At 38.4% G+C, this 19,028-nt stretch overlaps 1 protein-coding gene across 2 annotated transcripts in view; it reads right to left on the bottom strand.

Annotated features, from left to right (window-relative positions):
• The window catches only part of PLOD2 (procollagen-lysine,2-oxoglutarate 5-dioxygenase 2), a 56,426-nt gene that overhangs the window by 32,393 nt on the left and 5,005 nt on the right, over positions 1-19,028 (bottom strand). For both annotated transcript variants that reach the window (XM_042799858.1, XM_042799865.1), the window contains exons 2-4: positions 6,398-6,489; positions 5,336-5,472; positions 302-465 (exon numbers count right to left, since the gene is read on the bottom strand). In XM_042799858.1, coding sequence (XP_042655792.1) covers positions 302-465; positions 5,336-5,472; positions 6,398-6,489 — 393 coding nt within the window. The remainder of the gene's footprint in view (positions 1-301; positions 466-5,335; positions 5,473-6,397; positions 6,490-19,028) is intronic.

Raw genomic sequence — 19,028 nt, 5'->3', positions numbered from 1 at the left:
TCATCCCTGCACAGCATTTCATTGCAAAGCACAGTTGCTTGCTAGGCCATTACTTTATTTAACTGCTTTTTACAAGTTATTACCAAAAAATACTACATAAGCTTGAATGAAAACTATTATTGAACACAGAAGAGGAGTTATTCAAGGGAGAAAGGAGAAGGGAAAAGAAAGACAGCAAATCCAGTCCTTGATTTTGTACTTGGGGAACTCGGGAACAGTTCCACATACAAATACATAAAACAGATAACAGAAGTGAATCATGTTCAAGTTCAGGAGTTTAGTGTTCAAGAATCACACTTGCCTCCCGAGTTCAGGAATCTTTTTCCACTCCGGACAGCAGGATACTTGTCAGCTAGCCTTTTATCTGGCCAAATTAATCCATCTGCTGCAAACACCACTTTATGATTAGTTTCCTGAAATTTCTTTAGCAGTTCTTCAGGGCCCCCCGCAAAGATAACATCATAGCTGAAAATACAGAAAATATATCCATTAGATTAGTTTAATTTTAATGCTTCCCACCAACAAGTGGTTGGACTACTCAAATTCTAAAAATCAGACAGACATTTTATTTTGAAAAATGACTCATTAAATCATGTTTTACCACCATATAAAAATCCTGTACCCTTCTAGGAGAAAAAACTTCATTTGATCCTATTTATCCAATACAGTTTCTTCTATTTACTTTTTTTTTTTTTTTCAGACCTTCCACATTTTGGACATCCTTTTTCCTTCAGATTTTGTCTACCTGAAATAGAATTTCATATTTCATGTATTTTGAGTAAAAAAAAAAATAAAGTATATTTTCCCCTTTAGAAAGCTGTTTATGTCTTTAAGAACAACAACAAAGAAAATAATCAAATCTTAGCTGATTGAGTAGGACTAAAGGATGATTTAGGTGACTAAATCACAAATACAATGGCACTGACTTTCTTCTGAAAAGTCTTATCAAGAATGTACTTAGCTATTTCTCAGTAAAGTCTAGAAGTCTAGCTGTCCATGAACTTAAACTGTGTTGCATCCTGACAATATATAGATTTCCCCTTCAACCTCTTTAACATGCTGAGGACTTCAGAAGGCTCTAAACTTCACACTATCTATTTATGAAAAACTTCACCTGTCTTTATCTGTTCATCAGATTTGACTTCCAAATCCTACTGAGGACAAAGACCTATGGGTGGAGGGCTCATCTCTAAAAACAGCAGTAACACAGTCAAAGGTCAACACTACCCCAAAAGAGAAAGAAACACGCACAAGTTTGGCAAAGGTCATGTAAGAATGAAATATCACAAGCTTAGTGGTTTGCTGTTGTTGAACCATATGTAAATCAATGCCAGGAGGGGGGGGGGGGGGGGAGGGGAAGACAACAAAACACGAAACCAACCCAAAACCTCAATATGTATAAATAATTAAATTATTCAAAGTATGGGGTTTCTTTGTTTGTACTTGAGATCTACATATACATGTGCAAACCACTTCAAGGCTCATTTTACACACCATGAAACCATGACACAGTAATATGGGAATCACGTCATAGATTAGTCTCTGGCTGAAGAAGAATATTTGGATTTAATGGCAGAATCTCAGACTCACAGTTTCCTTACCTGAATGTAGGTATATTCTTATTCCATATACCTACAATAGTAACTGAAAATCATCACCCCTGATACAGGGCAAAGGAATGGTACAGCTACCACAAATTAAAAGGTCTAATCTTAACCAGGATTTTGTTCTTTTAAAGTCTTTTAGCTGGGCTAAAAAGGACAGCAGTACCCCCACCTGCAGTACCCAGGACTTTTTGCATTGCAATGCATTACCCAGCAATAGTGTCAACAGATCAACTGTTACTGACTTCTGGTACTTCTTTATTAAAGTTCTGAAATTATTTAAAACTTTTTCTTCAAAAGGGGATTTCATGCAATTGGCCTAGGAGAACTGAACAACAGCTGGTTTACAAATGTAAAATAGAAGACTTCCACCGCAAAGCAAAGCATGAACCCTGGAGAGGAAGTGTGTTATGTAGTCTATATAAAGTAAGTGGGTTTCTGAAAACTCTCACTGTTTTGTTTTTCTGTAACTTTGGCAGAAGAACGTATGAAAAAAAATACTGTACATTTTGGAGCTTCCCCAGGTTTGCAAAAACTGCCTGTTTCTGCCCAAATATACAGGAATATACTTCCCTCCCTTTTCCATTCAACTGGCGTAGCCCGATTCAAAGCCAGAACGAGACTAAAGAACAAGCAAGAAACAGGAGACAAACTGAAGACAGACAAAAACAGAGGTTTGTCTGATAGCTTAACAACTTATGGCAGGCTGTGCTTTTCCTCTTTGATCAGGTTAGTGCTGCTCCTGCAATGACTTACAGCTGCAGGAGGGAACCAAACACCCCTGGAAAATTGATTCCAAGGATCGTCATTCTGTAAAAGAAAGCCAAAGTTGAGCAACATGCTGGGCTAGGCACAGGCTCTGATTGTGAAAAAGATATGCTACTTAATACAGCACTGTTTATAATACAAAGCACAGCACAGAGATGCTAACCTGCATTACCACTTATGTAAACTTTACACACTAATGGATATTATGCAGAAGGACGAATCCAGCACAGAACTACATTTTCCACTAATTTTCATGACCCTCTGTTTTGTCAAGAGGTGACTTATTATCATCACACCTCCTCCCGGGCAGGACCTCCACCAGCCTTCTGTCCCTTACTGCCAGTCTCCCCATCAGATGTTTTATGAGGCTCCTGCTTTTGTCTCCAGGCAACAGGAAAACTTCTATAGTCAACCCAAAACCTAAAAATCCATCATTTGCCTTGCTTACCTGCCATATCAGATTAGTCAGCCTATCCAGAGCTCAACTCCTAGTGTAAGGGAGGATTCATCTCAGGTCTACACTACAAAGACCATCACAAAATGGGTGCCTGGACCATCCTTGACAGTTTAGACTGTTATGGGTGATGTGTATGTGTATTTAAACAGAGCTTCAAAATTTGATAGGGAAGAAAAAGTGTAGATATATCCAGGAAAAAGCAGGCTGCCTTCGCAAGCTGGAAAAGCTCAGATAGTCTTTTATTTATACTTCATAAATCCTTCCGATTAAGTAGAAAGCAAGAAGAAAAAAAAAATAAGAAAGTTTCCACAATCCAATCCTATTTCCTGAAGCTCCCAAATGGCAGATGCTTGGAATCTACCCATCCCTTCTCCTCTTCTTTTGCAGCAGCAAAGCATCCCAGCTACGCGCCCAGCAGTCCCACAACACATGGAAACAGCAACAGTGGCTTGGGTCCTCTAGAATTGAACATGCAATTTTTGCATCTACAACTTTTCTAACAAGGACTTGTTACTATTGGAGCTGCAAGTTAAGAGTTCAAAATACAAATGAGAGAGGGCTTACTAGAATCCATCAATTCAGGTCCCATATCTCATCTTATTTAACTGGACTGTTCAGCCACACACAGCCATTTTGTCATTTACACTGTATCCCAACAGGGATCACACCTTAACCATTTTGATATATAGAAAAATGTAGTCATCCCTCACTTTCTGACAAATGTTTTAAAACAAAAACAAAAACCTGAGAGGCTTCAAAAGTCTTCCACGATACAAATAGATGGCTATGGGAGTTCTGGATGAACAGTCACAGCATCAACCATTTTATCCAGTCTAACTGGCCATTAGCCAGTTCAGTCTGAAATGGTCCAAAGTAAACCAGCAGTTAGCTCTTTTAAAAACAAGCCTAATTTAAATAGTGTTCCGTCTGCAGGCAAAGCATTTTGCTATCTGCACCTAGACACAAGCTATCCACAGAAGTTCAAACTATTTCCAGAATTATGAGCCAAATAACAAACTGCTCAAAAAAAAAAAAAAGGCAAGAAGCTAAGTTTGTTAAGTAAACAGTTCACTAAAAATTATTTGCCTAGTTACAGTAAGTAAACCAGACACTTCCTTTCCCCACCCCCAAGATTAATATACCAAATGCTTCACAATGAATATAGTGAAAAACACTTGAAAAAAAAGTAAGTTCACTGTATTTGTCTTTTCCAAATGTACTGTTACATTGATCAGTGTTTAAATTGCAAACCAGAATTCCTGGAAATAAAAAAGCTCATTAGAATTAAGATATAATGCTAGAATCAGCAAACTTTTTCTTTTTTCCTCCTATATGGAATCAGTTCCACCAGCGCTAAATCAATATGTACTTGGGATTATGGACCCCAAGAACTTGGGAGGCCTTAAATCCTGTGATTTTTCATGGCAAGAAAGATTATGGCATCTGCACTTTGACACACATGCTCCTCTGTACTCTCTCATCGATGCCAGCAGGCAGCCTGCCCCTCGAGAGAATAAATTATGTTAGAGAAGAATTTGAACTATATCCAAATCTGACAACAAATTTGCATGGTTTACCATATAGGGAAAAAACAGTGATGAATCGGGATAATAAATTTGAAGACAAAAGAAATTCAATGTAATTAGCATGTATTTGGGAAACACTTGATTCACCTAAGCTTTTAGTAAAGAACAAAATAATCTCCCAAATAACGCTCAAAAAGTTTCAGTTATTGCATTAGCAGTTGGACAATACTATGAACATACATGTAATATATTTCAGAAAGGTATTTTTTCCACTTACCAAATGTAAAACTGATCAAGTCAGTAAGAAAAAAATTCAAAATGTGAATGTGTACCTCCAAACACTATTGCTTTTACTGTCAATTAAGCATGCAAAGCAAATATCTGGTGTAATAAGTTTCCCTTATAAAGCTTGATCATTAACTGATTAATATGATTTAGACTGGCTTTCTACCTCTATCTTCTACTTATCACAAGAGGTAAAATTAAAATAGAAAACTGAGTAGCTTAATAGGCTACTCCAACTTTCCTAAACTCTTAACTTATGCAAACAATAAGGGAACCTTGCAGTAAATACCACTGTCAGACCACTTTCCCTCTTGTGATAGCACCTGATGTACAAATGCTGCCAAACCTCTACCTTGCAAAAGGGTCCCTAAAATTCTTCAGCTGTCAAATTTTAAAAAACAAATAAATAAAAAAGGCAGGTTAAAAGCTGAAAGAAAATTTTAGAGCAGACATTCTTACATGACTCAATAACAGCAGAACTATGAACAACTCATACATCTGTGAATCTGTTAAAAAAAGTAACAATTGCTCCAAGAGCAATCTACTATTTTTACGAATTGAGAAAAATGGAAGTAAACTCTCTCAAATAAACAGTGAGGGGGAAAAGCAGCATGCAACTTTCCGCATGTCACAGCAGGTACTTTTGTATGCCTATCCAGACTAAAATGTAAAGGCAACAAGCCAGGTTTGCTCACCATTCAACAAACATTACAACCAAATCCTCTTGATCAGCATAGCTTTCTATGCCTTCTTTCAATAGTCGAACTTTCTGCCCTCCGCCAATAGAGTTAGGCAGCTCACCACCTCTCCACTCTTCACCTTTTCCAAGTACCTGGAATAAGAAAAAAAGCACTTCTTGCTAGTACCTAAAACCAAGAGTCTTTTTAAAGTAGGCCCTTATTGAAAACATATGTTAAAGCAGAAGCAACACATTAAAGCATAGAAAGCCAGCATTTCCAGCATCACAAGTTTTCCATGTCTGAAGCAGCATTCAGCACAATGACATCACTACAAAAACACGAGAGAGATTTCTTAACCAAATAAGAATCAAACAATTGCCTGCTACCACCACTTATTCAAATATGTCTCCTTCAGGGGAAAAAAAAAAAAAAAAAAAAAAAAAAAAAAAAAAAACATGAACCAATTTGTGGGGGAAGTTTACAAGAAGGTTAGTGCCCTCCCTTTTTCCCAAGGTCACGCAGAGGCCAACCTCAGTACGTGACATAAGAAGATGTGGAGTAAGGCAGAACAGTCTGGCAAGAATGACAGAATTCTCAGAGAATTACAGGTTCCTGGGAAACACAGTGAAAGTTTCAGTTGTGCCTCTCCCTCCCTCTCCACAGCAGGGATCCAGCCTTTAATGAGCAAAGAGACATACAAAGCCCTCTGAATGCAGTGCAGCTTCCAGAAGTATTCATGCAAACAAAATCAGCTGCACTGAAAAGCAAAGCTATACGATAGATCATGACAGAACCTGTAAGTGACTGAGGACGCTGATCACAATAGCTACTAAATTGTAAAACAGTTCCTAAGACAGTGGAAGAAGCACCCTCCCATGGTCCATCCAAGGGGACCAGCAAGTAAGCAACAGGAACAGCAGCAGGTCCACATGCAAGTGCCCTACCTGCCCACAAGCTCTGGAATTGTTTTATTTTGCCCCAGCATGCAAAGAAGCTAATGCAACTTCAGTTACGTTTACACTGTTTCTGTCTTAAAGGCTGTATAGTATGAATCTTTGGTACAAGAACATACAATACCTTTACTGTGAAGTTGAAGTGCTTTGCAGTTTGCATGAAACGGTGAAAGCCATCAGTTTCTTTAGTTGCTACAGTAAAAACTAGTAGTTTATCTGAGAAACAGAAGAAAAGTATTAATATGATTTCCGGCCATGGTTTGCTTATAACAAAAAAAAATGCACTGAACAGCACTGGATCAAGGGGCTTCGTGACTTGCCTGCATCTCATTCAAAGAGAAGAGGCAGGTACACTGTCATGTTATAGGCGTGAGACATTATCAAACAAGAACTGCTATGGACAAGGGTGCTGTATTTAAAATTATCCTCAGGAAGTGGAAGCAAAGAAATTATGTACTCTGTAAACAACTAGCTCTAGACATGAAAACAAAACTAAGATGACTACTGGAATGGAAGGAATCTTCAAAACAAAAAATAACTGACTACTACTCAGTCTGAGCTAATCCTGTGACCTCTTACCACAGGACTGAATGGTACCAGAGAACTTCACCTAACCTCAGTAACTCCCCTGGAAGCAAGGTGTTCATATTCTTAATGAAAAGGGGTGGGGGGGGTGGAACAAAAAAATCAGCCAACCATCAAAACAAAACCAGTCCCCCAAATAGCAGTGTTTAGTGCTTTTAAGCCCTTCAGCAGAGACAAAAGAGCAAGGGTTTGGGGTTTTTTATTCAGAGCCTCTGTAAATTACAGCAGTGCTAGTGTTGCCCTCTTACTGCATGCAGGCAAATGACCATGCAACCAATTTCCTTTTCATATCCCTTAGTTCAAATGAGGCCATGAATTCCCACTAAACAGCTTCCCAATTAAACTACTGAACAACATTCAGCACCCTATGCAATGTGCTGCATAATCAAGGTATGTAATTCAAAACTGTGAGAAAGACAGTACCCCTATCCCACATCAAGTATTTAATCAGACCAGCCTGGATCCCAGGGCACATTATAGTTCCTCAGTTTGGTCTGAGTTCAAGCAACAGCTGCACTCTAAACAGAGCCCGTGAGATCAATCCTTACAAGAAAGTAAAATTAATTGCCTCTAATGAGCATTCCAGACACAGTGCCTGTTGTTGCTTCACTTTCCCAAAAAACATCCTCTGGGTTTATCTTCACCAGTGCAGTAACATGTGCTAGAAACGGCTACTGTGAAAAACATTCCTATTAACCCTTCAGCTTTGTCCACCACCTCAGATTTAGCAGCTTTCAGACACTCGAGATGTCATCCTAAGTGTAATCAAATCAATCACTTCTTGACATTTTGTTTTATTTGACACCAGAAAAATTAGCACACAAGATGATGATCTGCTTCCCACTTTGTAGAAGTGCACCTTGATACTCAGGCGATGCTCTGCAGCCAAGTGCCAGAGTACTTCAAGCATACTTCTCAGTCAAGCAAAAATACCTGCAGGAGCACAGACACAGTTTGCAGAGCAACATAAAAAGTCCCTGTTCTAACAAAATTAAAGTCTGTTCAAAATAGCCACAGCAGGCAAACTATGGAGACTAATCTCAGGAGCCACTGATGTTTTTTGAGTGAAGTAAGGCTTAAATTCAGCCCTAGTCAACAGGTCACATCTAAGAACAACACTCCTACAAGGTCAGACAGTGGTCTGGCTAGTCCATCCTCAACAGCAGCTGTAATGGCATCCATGAGGAAGAACAAGAATAAGACAGGCATGTATGATGCTTTCTCTTCTTTTTCTGTCAGTCTCAGTTTATGGGTTTTCCTGACCTGGATGTAGTTTCTGTATATTCTGAAAAACCCGGTCCACTTCATGACCTTGCTTTTACCTAGTCACTCCTCGAACTGATGTAACCTTTAAGCAGTGACAGCACCACATGCCCAGTACCTACTCCACAAAAAACAATCTTCTGTGCCTTGAGCAGGGATCCTACAGTTCTTATCTGACACTGCCCAAGTTCTACAGACAAGATTTCTACCTGCCCTCCTCACCACACACAATTTTGTGGATTTCTCTCACACCCTGACATAGCTTATTTTTTTTTCCCAGGGCGGGCGGGGGAGAGATGTGTACACGAAGCAGAGGAGGGGGCTCCTTTTCCTCAACAGTCCCAGTGAAGATTTTAACTGCCAGCTGTACCAAGCCAGACACTCCTGCAATAAAATGCACAGCAAAGAAGAAACTGGAAATACTTTAAATGCTTCAATCAACTCAACCTGAACACCCAAAAATTTTGAGAAGACAGTTTAAGAAGATTAATTGCTCCATCTTTTTCCCACTTAAGTGCTAGCAGTCTTTTGTATGCAAAAATCAGAAGAAAATCCCACAAGTACCTCTCAGGAGGACCTCTGCAGAAGATTCCAGTGTGATGCATTCACAGACACACTGATTCATAGACAGACATAAACACAGCTATAATTGTTCAATACCTTCAAAATCGTTTATTCTAAACGTCATACAATCTAAAGTAATTCTACAGGACTTACCACAGAATGAATGAAGAATATGATATCTCAGACTATGACTAAAACAGAACTGAAGACGGAGGATAGGATTTTTCTCTATGGAACAGATTAAGTGATGATTAATTTTTTGTTCAAGCACTGCATTTTCAAATTAGAAGAAACTGGAAAAATCTGATCATATCAGACTGTATTGCCAAGCCTAGTGAATCCATCATTAAAAGTTTCCTAGGTGACCAGTCAAGCACTGACTATAACTGTGGAATTTGGTTTGGGGTAGACATATTTCACACCTACCCCTTCCTGAGGAATGCTAACAGCAAGGATTTCAAAAATCCATACTTGACAGCATGATGTAAATGACAAAATGTGGGCTGCATCAGATTCCTCTCATAGCCACTAAGTCAAAGAAAATATTAAATCACCGTACAAGTACAGTTTGGCAAGCGAAAAATAATCTACTGTTCTTTATGGGATACTGTTACTCTCTCTTAATGGAACCCACAGTAATTCCACCTACACAATGTTCATGTAGTTCAAGATTCACTACGGAAACTGGTATGTTACTTGAGTTTTGTGGAATAATAGGAAAGAATGATGTGCCAAATCATAAGGGATTTCAACCTGGACTATATAAAATATGTCCACTCAGGTTTTTCCATAACACAGTTTATATTGACATGAAACTACAAAAGAATCTGTATTACACTCACAGCCAATGAAGCAATCTAAGTAGGCTGCTGGAGTCAGGTTTGCAAACAGTCACAGAACAACACAAAGCTATTTTTATAAAGGTATTATTCACATTGGAAAGGTTTTCTTTTTAGCATACTTGCAAACAATTTTTTAAAACGACAGATGAATAGGTTTAAAAAGCTTTATTTACATATGTCTGCTGCACCACAGAATTTTAGATGCATGTGGTACTTAAATAATTTTTAAGTCCAGCAGAAGTGTAATTATAGCATTTAGAGGCCATTTAGAATTGGAGTTTCTTTATAGACTACTTGTCTTTGTTGTTTGGGGTTTTTTTGCTTGTTTGGGTTTTGGGGGGTTTTTTGTTTTTTTGGGTTTTTTTTTTTTTTTTTCCCCGAGAGTGGTGGTTTTTTACTACTTTGGGTTTGTTTGTTTTGAGGGCTTTTTTAAAGTAATCTGTGTCTGTCCAAAGAGCAGAGAGGCATGCTTTTATTCTGTCTATAGTGTGAATGGACCGACAGTGTAAAGTGGATTAAATGATTGTTACCTTGGCACATTATAGAGGGTATTATTAACCAAATGAGGAAAGCAGCACACTCCTCTTCTAGCTAGTAAGACATTGCAAAAATATTAATGTAATTCTTGTAGTCTCCTGTGACTTCATTTAGATGTAAGTGTTAACTTGCACCAGTTTTACTGGTAGAGTTCCACTAAGCATAGCATGGGAGATATTTGTTTCTTCCGGTAGAATTGAGTGAAGAGAACACTTCTGAACAACCAAATACTCCCGCCTATTTCTTTTTAACCTTTTATCTTAATTCAGTTTGAAAAAAATCTATTCCTTATTTGCTACATTTAGGTACAACAACCTCCTAAAACACCTGTCCCATTTGTGACTGTGTTATTAGTAACACTAATCCAAACTGACTTTCTTGAACTCACAGGAGTGTCAGTGTGCAAGTATGACACAGATCCCAGGGTAGCGAGTTTATCGCAGCGCTGTTTCCATTTCAGGATGTGCTCAGCCATATCTGTTTTAGCTACAGCCACCCACAGCATCTCAGCTGTGTGGATCAGGCTTGGTCCCACAGAGCCCTGCCACAGGAGAGGTTCAGTGCAGCACCAGAGATCTTAATTGGAGGCAAGTGTCACACCGAGGGGCTGAGTGACTGGCCCAGAGTCCCCCCAGCATCACTGTGCCAGCGCCAGGGCTCCAGCTGTGCAATAAAGACCCAGGTGTAGCAGCGGAAAACTGCCAGCAATTACTCAGACAGACCCAGAGTTACCACTGCGGCCCAGTACTCCCCAGCAAGTGAGCCACAAAATTCTCAGTCTTCGCAAAAAAAAAAAAAAAAAAAAAAAAAAAGACACCACCACACACAACAAACACAACAATGAACTCTAGCTGCAGCTAGACACAGCTCCTGCTTCACCATCCACTTTGGCACAAACCCCTGCCCTGCCCTCCACCCAGGTGTCTACCCTAAGGAGCTCTGCTGTATGGTCTTACATATAGAATTGAGCTATCCTGTTTCTTAAACCAGACTATCCCACGCACATTAGGGGACAAATACACACTCTCAGTAATACTTTCCAACAAACACTAACAGCATCCTCAAAACAAGAACACAGCAGGAGGTCCCAGCCCTCCACATTTGCAGGGTACTGGGACTCCCAGAGGCTAGGGGCTGCCTGGCAGGGCTGGGCTGGGCTGGGCTCCCCCAGCACGCAGCCTGCCAGAGGCATCTTGGCAATCACTGGAGGGGATTACCAAGCTTGGCATTTATTTCCACAAGTAAAGTCAGATTGCGTAGAAAGGAAATGCAAAGCCTATACTGAAGTTCAACAGGAAGGAATGAAAAAAAAAAAAAAATCTCTGAAGAGCTTCATGCCAGGTATGAGGGTTACTAGAAGTTACTAGAGTGCAATTATTCAAGATAGCTTTCTGATAGTCACATTCACAAAACATCTGTTCTGTTTTGAAAACAAGCCTGAGAGCACACATTTTGCTAAGAAGAATATATCCAGTGGCAAACAGAATTCATTTTTACATGCAAATCAGGAAACCCTTTAGCACTCAAGTTGTGAAACACATATTAGGAAATCCAATTAAGGTTTACCAAAATATCTCACTCTTTCACTCAATCTTTTGTGAAGCTACCATCAGACACCTGACTGCATCGTAAATAAGAACTATAAACCAGAGTGTTTGTCTTCAGTGAATTGCCTGGTGAGGTCTCATGCAGGCATTACCATGGCAGAACTGATTTAAGTGGCAGTGATCTCTCTCCTTGTACCTTGGCAAAGTAGTACATGAAGAGCTGCAGCCATTCATCGCACACCCACATGATTTATCTTGAATGAATACTGAGAGAGATTACTACATAATTTCTATCAGGGGTTGCAGGTACTAGTACAGTAGCTTCAGAACAGCCAAAACTGACGATATTGCTCACAGCCACATGGGAGCTGACATTTAGTCCTTGGATTCAATTACCAGGGACTTCTCTGGAATAGGAGTGAGCTGCAAAATCAAAATCAAATGGTACCACATTATGCCATTAAAATTTATCTCTACCTTTAAAACTAGTGGCTTATAATGGTTAACAAATTACATTTGATTCCTGGAATACAGTTTTATCCATGTTCTAGTGTCTACATAAATCACAGTCTACTTTCCTGTTTGCAGATTACATCCCACCCAGAACTGCTCAACAGAGTAACAACTGTGCATCAACCTCCCCATTAAATGAGCAAAGAGATGCACAATTGCAAAACAATTCACCAAATGTTTCCAGCAAACAAATAAGCAAGTTGCTAGAAATGATGGAAGAAGCTCGGGAACTGGAAGCATACTAGGAATACTTCTGTGGATTAAAAAAGAAATTTAAAAAAATGCATACACACTGTCAAAGAAAGGTCAGGTAGTAACCTTGGCAGTGATCTGCATGACCTTAGAATAGAAGACGGATAACTGGAAGAGGCACATGGACACATCCAAGCCCATTAAATTGTGTAATTGTGCTTATTATTATGTCTCCCACATCTCTGGAGATGTGGGAGACCAACAGAGTAGATTCCCACCAAAACAAACAAACAAAAAACAAAGCCACAAAAACAAAAAAAAAAAAAACACCACACCCCAACCAACTCACAGACCAGATTTAGCTTGCCTTTACATCTCATGCTTCTCCATCACTGGAGAGATCCATTAAAGCACAACACAAATGAAAAAGCATTTTCACCCTGGATTCCTCTCATCACACTTCAAAAGCACAGTAATGAGGAATGTTCAAAAGTAAGCTGAACTAAGAAGTGGCTGTCACGGAGTGACAGTAAACAAACCCAACTAACTGCAGACTTCTCATTGCATTTCTGCTATGATTTATTGTTTCCACAGATTAAATGTTTAAAAAAAAAAAAAAAAAAAAAAAGAAAAGAAAATAGAAGGGAGTAAAGTTTTCCATATGCCTGTTTATCTCCAAGGCAAACAACTTACCCCATGTATAATCACCTCAAATTTGAGTCCTGACTTGCCACTTTCCCATCCAACCTCTGTATGCAGTAATGAGAAGGTAAACTAGAGGAATTGTCCTCAACAAGTTCTAGTTTCTTTCCTTACACATCTCATGTAAAGCACATATTTCATCAAGAAAATCCATGTTCTGAGACTTTTACAGTAGTCCGAGTTAAAAACAAAATGTAATTAGCAGTTTCCTTGACCTTCCCATCCACTCCTAAAAGGAGAATATTTCTGTGCCTGGAGGAGAAACCAAAGTCCTCGGCTCTGCCCTCAGTGTCACTGGTTGCATACCACAAGCTCCTGGGGGGTGCCTTCCAGCATGTCACTAGCCCCATCTGAAGAACTTGCCATTTTAATATCATTGCCCTGATAAGCATATCAAGTACAACACATTTGAGTTGACAAATAAAATTATAATAGCGCAGGTTGAGCTGTGTGCAGAGCAGCTTACAGTATGTGAAGACATGATCCATAACTGGGATTCAAGATCTAGAGTTTCTCATAACTTCACAAAACTGATAAATTTTGGAAGAATAAAACTTTAAACACTATCTAGGAATGCAGTGTCACTATACAACTAACCTCCTCTAATTTCTCTAACAGATGAGTTGTATTTCTGGAAGATATCCTGGAAAATGTAAAATATAATATCTTCTGAACAAGTTGAAACTTACTGAGATCCAAAAAAATGGCCAATATAAAGCACATTGGAAATATCTTATTTATAGGCTCAATTTCTGTTTCCTCCATCAAACTGAATAATGTTAACAGTCTGAGTTCCCAATTAATTGCAAAACTGTGAAAGAGCTTTTAAAGAGAATGCAGCATGATGTTTAAGCCCACAATAGTAAAGAAAGCGTTAAAAAAACCTGAAATGGATCATTGGCCTACACAATAGCATACAGAGTCAATACAGTCATGATAACCAATTCTCTTCCCACACAGTTGTGATGACTTCACTAAAACAAATTCTTTCAAATGCTTCTGAGCCATGCTGAAGCTCTGCAGGTAGCCGAGGGTCACCCGTGGTGCCAAAAACAACTTCCCTATTTATATGGACTCAGACCCTATGCTCAAAACCCAAAGAACTGTTAAATCAACTCAGAAGTTGAAATACCGAAGAACACTTTCAAAATCCTGATTTTCAGCACAACACAATCTTCTACTTACCACTCAAGACAGCAATGTTAGACTCCTCAAAAGGAAAACTGGGGCTTTTTTTCCCTATAAATAAGAATCTTAAGTTTAGGCTGTAACTCTATGTCAAATAAAACTTCTGAAAATCTGCACACTCTGAAATGATGTCAAACAGCTGGAGACAGGAGAAATCCATCATATGCAATGTAACCATGATTTTAAGTTATACTTACATACCTGTACTTGGTTAATGTAATCCAGCAGCAAAGAAAGATCTTAAGTACACAACGTAAAAAACCACAACTTTATATATATCTATCCAGTGTCAGTTTATATGACATACGTATGGTCAAAGAATAGTAAGCTAACGTAGGAATTTCTGGTCAAATAAAACTTCTGGCATAAAGAGGGAAGAGAGCCATCCAACAGCTGTTTATTTTCCCCCAGGATTCTTTAGAAACATGACAATGTGATGAAATAGCAGACATGGTCATCATCTTTTCTCAGGAAAGAAATGTGCATTACGTTCCAGAAAGGGGAAAGATGACTGGTGCAGAAACAATACTACTTTGTAGTTGGAAGTTCTGTGATTTGTTTTAATCTGATCTTTATATTATAGAGTCAACTCCTGTTCCACTCAGAACACTTTGCTGCATACCTCCACTCATCCCACAGCTCACTGCTTTCCAGAGAGGCAGATTGGTTTCAAAGTCCCATTAACCGTAGCCATGATCACCTTTTAAGATTGGACCCCTGCAATTTGATAGCGTGGTTGGATTGCTGTTAAAAAAATAACCTTGGAGGGGAAACAAAATATGTCTGAAAGACTCATGAAAGATTGGAAAGTGATAGGATTTAAAGTAAAAGATCAAATTAGATTAATAGCTAGCAAGTTAAGAACAGTCATAGGTTGTCAAACATATAGTACACACCGGTTTCCTATACCAATATACATTCTTCTGAGAGAGATGGATTTCTAAGAACCAATGCTTCAAATAAATCTTAAAGGCCACATTTAGAAGAAGCAAACCTTCCTGTACAGACCTCTTCTGAAAGTTTGGTCTGTTTTCCTCTGTATCAGAAACCTCCTATTAATCACTGCACCTCAATACATACATATCTTATTGCAAAATACAAAGAGCAGCACAAACATTATTTATGTAATTTCCAAAAAAAGTATAAGATTCTTTGTGGCTAGCTATTACCAGACGTGTAGCTTACCTACTTTAAACCAGACAAATGAAAGCAAAGATCTCTTTTGATGATATAAGGATAGTTATTGCAGAACTAATATAGGTACACAGGTATCACCTCCACTACCACTTGATTCTCAAAATGGTTCAACCTGCAGAAAATAAAAATACTACTGCCTTTAAACTGTTGCAAACAGTTTATGACCACAACTAACATTTATGATCACCAGGGATCTCTCAATCTATGGGCTGTCCCTTCCTGTGCTCCTCCAGGTTATTTGTAGACCTTGCTGAAGTTATACAGCAATAGCTATTGGTATCAAAACTCCCAACACTGTCCCGAGCCAGGGAACAGAACTAATAAAGGCAGGAAGTTTTCAGAAGCTGTCTAGGGAGAGAAATATAGAATGTTTAATTTCCCGGTTTCAGTACTTTTGAATAGTCGGTACTGTTGCAACTTCCTCAGCCACAGTTAAGGGTTCCCTGTTACAGAGTTCTCCCTCTTCTCACGTGCTTTAAAGGAACGAAGAAGCTGGGTTAGCAGAAATGCGTGCTTATATTAAAGCAAGAGCTGCTCTGAATTTTCTCATAATATGGAATTTATGACAGATTAGCACTTGCTAACACACAGCCCCTGGACAGGACACTAAAATTTTTTTTTTTTTTTTTTTTTTACTTTCTACTTACTGAATCCAAACTGAAGTTTTCCAAGACTCTAAAAGAGATTTATGATTCAAGAGTCTCACTGTTGTTAAATGCCATCTGCAATCTAAAACCACTTAGGAAGAGGTGAACAGTGCAGTAGCAACTGTGCCTTTCAGAATCTAAAGTTTGTGTGAAATTACTGAAGATTTATCATGCAAAGAAATTCTCTCGTGCTTTGATTCACAGCCTACAAGGATGTGAACAGGTATTTCCCTCTTCCACGTGTACTGACTCAAACAGCAAGCCTGCTGAGCTGCTGCTTACTGCCTTCCATCACATCATTTCTGACATCACATAGATAAAGCACCTAAAATGTTTACATGGAAATGATAAACTGTTGAATAGAGTGAGCTCTAAAAGTAAAAAGAAAAAAAAAAAAAAAAAAAACACAAAAACCCACCACCCACAGACTACATCTCTGTAACTATATTTCTGTATATACATATACACACTTTCGGACAAAGATTAGCAGTTACTCCCAATATTAACATACAATTTATTTCAGAAAACATTTGAAAGCTAGTTCCATCTCAGCTCTTAATTTACTTTCTTTTAATTTAGTAGAATTGAATATACAGTCAACAAGAGTTCATTAAGATCTGTATGTGCATTCATCAATCATCCACATCAGTCCTGGGTGAAGTGCTGGCCAGTGCTCAGGCCCACACTTATACTAATGCAGGATTTCCTCATTTTGATAGCTGAACAAAACCAGATACAAGCAGCAGTCGAGTTTTTCCATCAGCTTCAGTGGAGTTGGATGAAACCTTCTGCTTACTGAATCAGTTATTCTCTAGTAAAGCAAAGATAAAACACGTTGCTTAGATCCCAAATGAGAAAAGAAAAATAAAATCAACTGTTTGCAAATGACATCATTGCCATGCATGAAGCAACTCCTCCAATAAAAGCTGCCTAACTTCCTGACAAGTGGGGAACAGATCAGGTTACTGTTGTTTATTAGTGCCCAGATAGCAATCAAACCACAAAAATCTTCTTGAAGGCGGGAATGGATGGAGTCATGGCACAGACTAGGTCTTGCTTGAAGGCGCCAATGGGATGGCCCTGCTATAAACTGTCATCAGGGCTGTGCAGCTGAGAGCAGGACACAATTAACATCAGCTGTCTAAGTGCGAAAGTTTACTCAGCTTCTGCCTTTTCATAGCCTTGCCCTCTTGTCTGTCTCATAAATATGTATTCTAGAGCAGAGCATGCTGCTTCTTAAACTGTTTAGCAAGCCCAGCTGTTTAAACAGAAGCAGTCACACACAGCACCAGGCATTGTTAAAGTCCGTTTTCCAACAGCTAATCGATCCATCAATGAAACTCAGCAGTTAAGATTTGCAGTAACAGTTTCTCCTTAGACTAGTCTTTTCTTCAAAAAAATATAAATTGGAGCTGGAACTAGAGCCATCCTGAAGACACGTAACTGTCCTCCATGCTTGCACCATGGTTCATGTTGTGAGCAGATGCTACCACCCCGATTAGGCAGTCCATTTGAAAAAGCTGTCCTACAGCTTCACATCTGGCCCTATGTCCAGATACTGGACATGTAAAATTCTCCAAACCAGAAACATGAGCCATGCAACTATGGAAAGAGAAAAAAAACATACCTTCCAAAGATCCCTTTTCTGTGTGAAAAAGTAACTTAAACTCCACACTTGTGAGATAGAGGTAGTACCCTTACTTGAACAATTCAGCCCTTCAAATCATGAAATAGCACCAAAAACTTCTGTCTTACTTCTGACACAAGACACCGTGGCATCTCATGTATGATGTGTATTTAAAGATGCTTTTAACATCAAACACTTGACCAAGCAACTTCAGTTATTAAGTTTGTGGTCTTGGTTCTGATATAACATGTACAATTGCTTTAGTGATGAAAATAGAATTAGTAAACTGTTTACAAGGATAGCTTAAGGAAACACCTTGAGCTATTAAAGTTTCATGTGAACTACAAAGCCAGGAAGTAAACAATCCATTTAAAAAAAAAAAAAAAAAAAAAAAAAAAAGCAATTCCTGCAGATACTTAAAATCTTCTACACAGCTGATTTCAGCAAGAATCCCTAATGGGCTTATTCAGTACATTAACATTTAGACCCACAGGTACTGAATTAATTTTCAGAGGAATGACACTTACAAACCTATTTTTGTTTAGCATTTTTCTTTTTTCTTTACAGTTTGTTTGCATTAATTACAAGTACTGCATATGTCAGCTTTAGAAACATACAGTTACATCACAAGAACCAGTACTACCATCAAAAAGGACTCCCCACACCCCTAATTTTTTTCCCCTCGTCTATTTTCCAAGAAAATCCATAATGAATCAGTATATTTGCAACCTGTTCAAAAAGAAACCCTGGAATACTTTCAAAGGGCAGACCATAAGAGCTGGTGAGTCAACCACTAAAATAAAGGCAGTTTCTTCATAATTGTCCTATACATTTGAATGTAATGTTTTAAGACAAGGCAGAGTTTTACTGTTTAGACTTAAACTATTAAGGAAATTGGCCTGAAGTTACTTTGTACTCCATTACAAAAACAGTCATGTGTTTTAAAAGAAATTATACAGTAATCAACAGTCTCTTTAATTTTGGCCCAAGCAGAAACAGAATGAAATTATCAAATGTCAACTTTATAATTTGTCAATAATCTAAATATTTCAATTAGCAGGTACCCAAGTTTCTGCAGTCTCAGTGCTCAGTTGGAACCAATATCATTAAAATATATATATGAAAAAGGCACAGAGGTATGCATGCACATTAAGAACATGAAGCCAGATTACTCTGATCATCAACTAAAAGATTTAGTCTGTTTCTTCAGTGGACTTGTCATTTGTTTGTTCTTCATTTGTCTGTTTTTCCTTCTACTACAAATTGTAAAAGGAATTCTAGTGCCTGGATTAAAAAAAAAAAAAAAAAAAAAAAAAGAAGGTATCTGGGATGAAACAGTGACTTTACATAT

This window comes from Tyto alba, unplaced genomic scaffold (assembly GCF_018691265.1).
Source record: "Tyto alba isolate M040663 unplaced genomic scaffold, T.alba_DEE_v4.0 Super-Scaffold_10, whole genome shotgun sequence".
NCBI classification, from domain to species: domain Eukaryota; kingdom Metazoa; phylum Chordata; class Aves; order Strigiformes; family Tytonidae; genus Tyto; species Tyto alba.
Note: the sequence above shows the minus strand (reverse complement) of the source record. Positions and strands in the feature narration are given on the sequence as shown.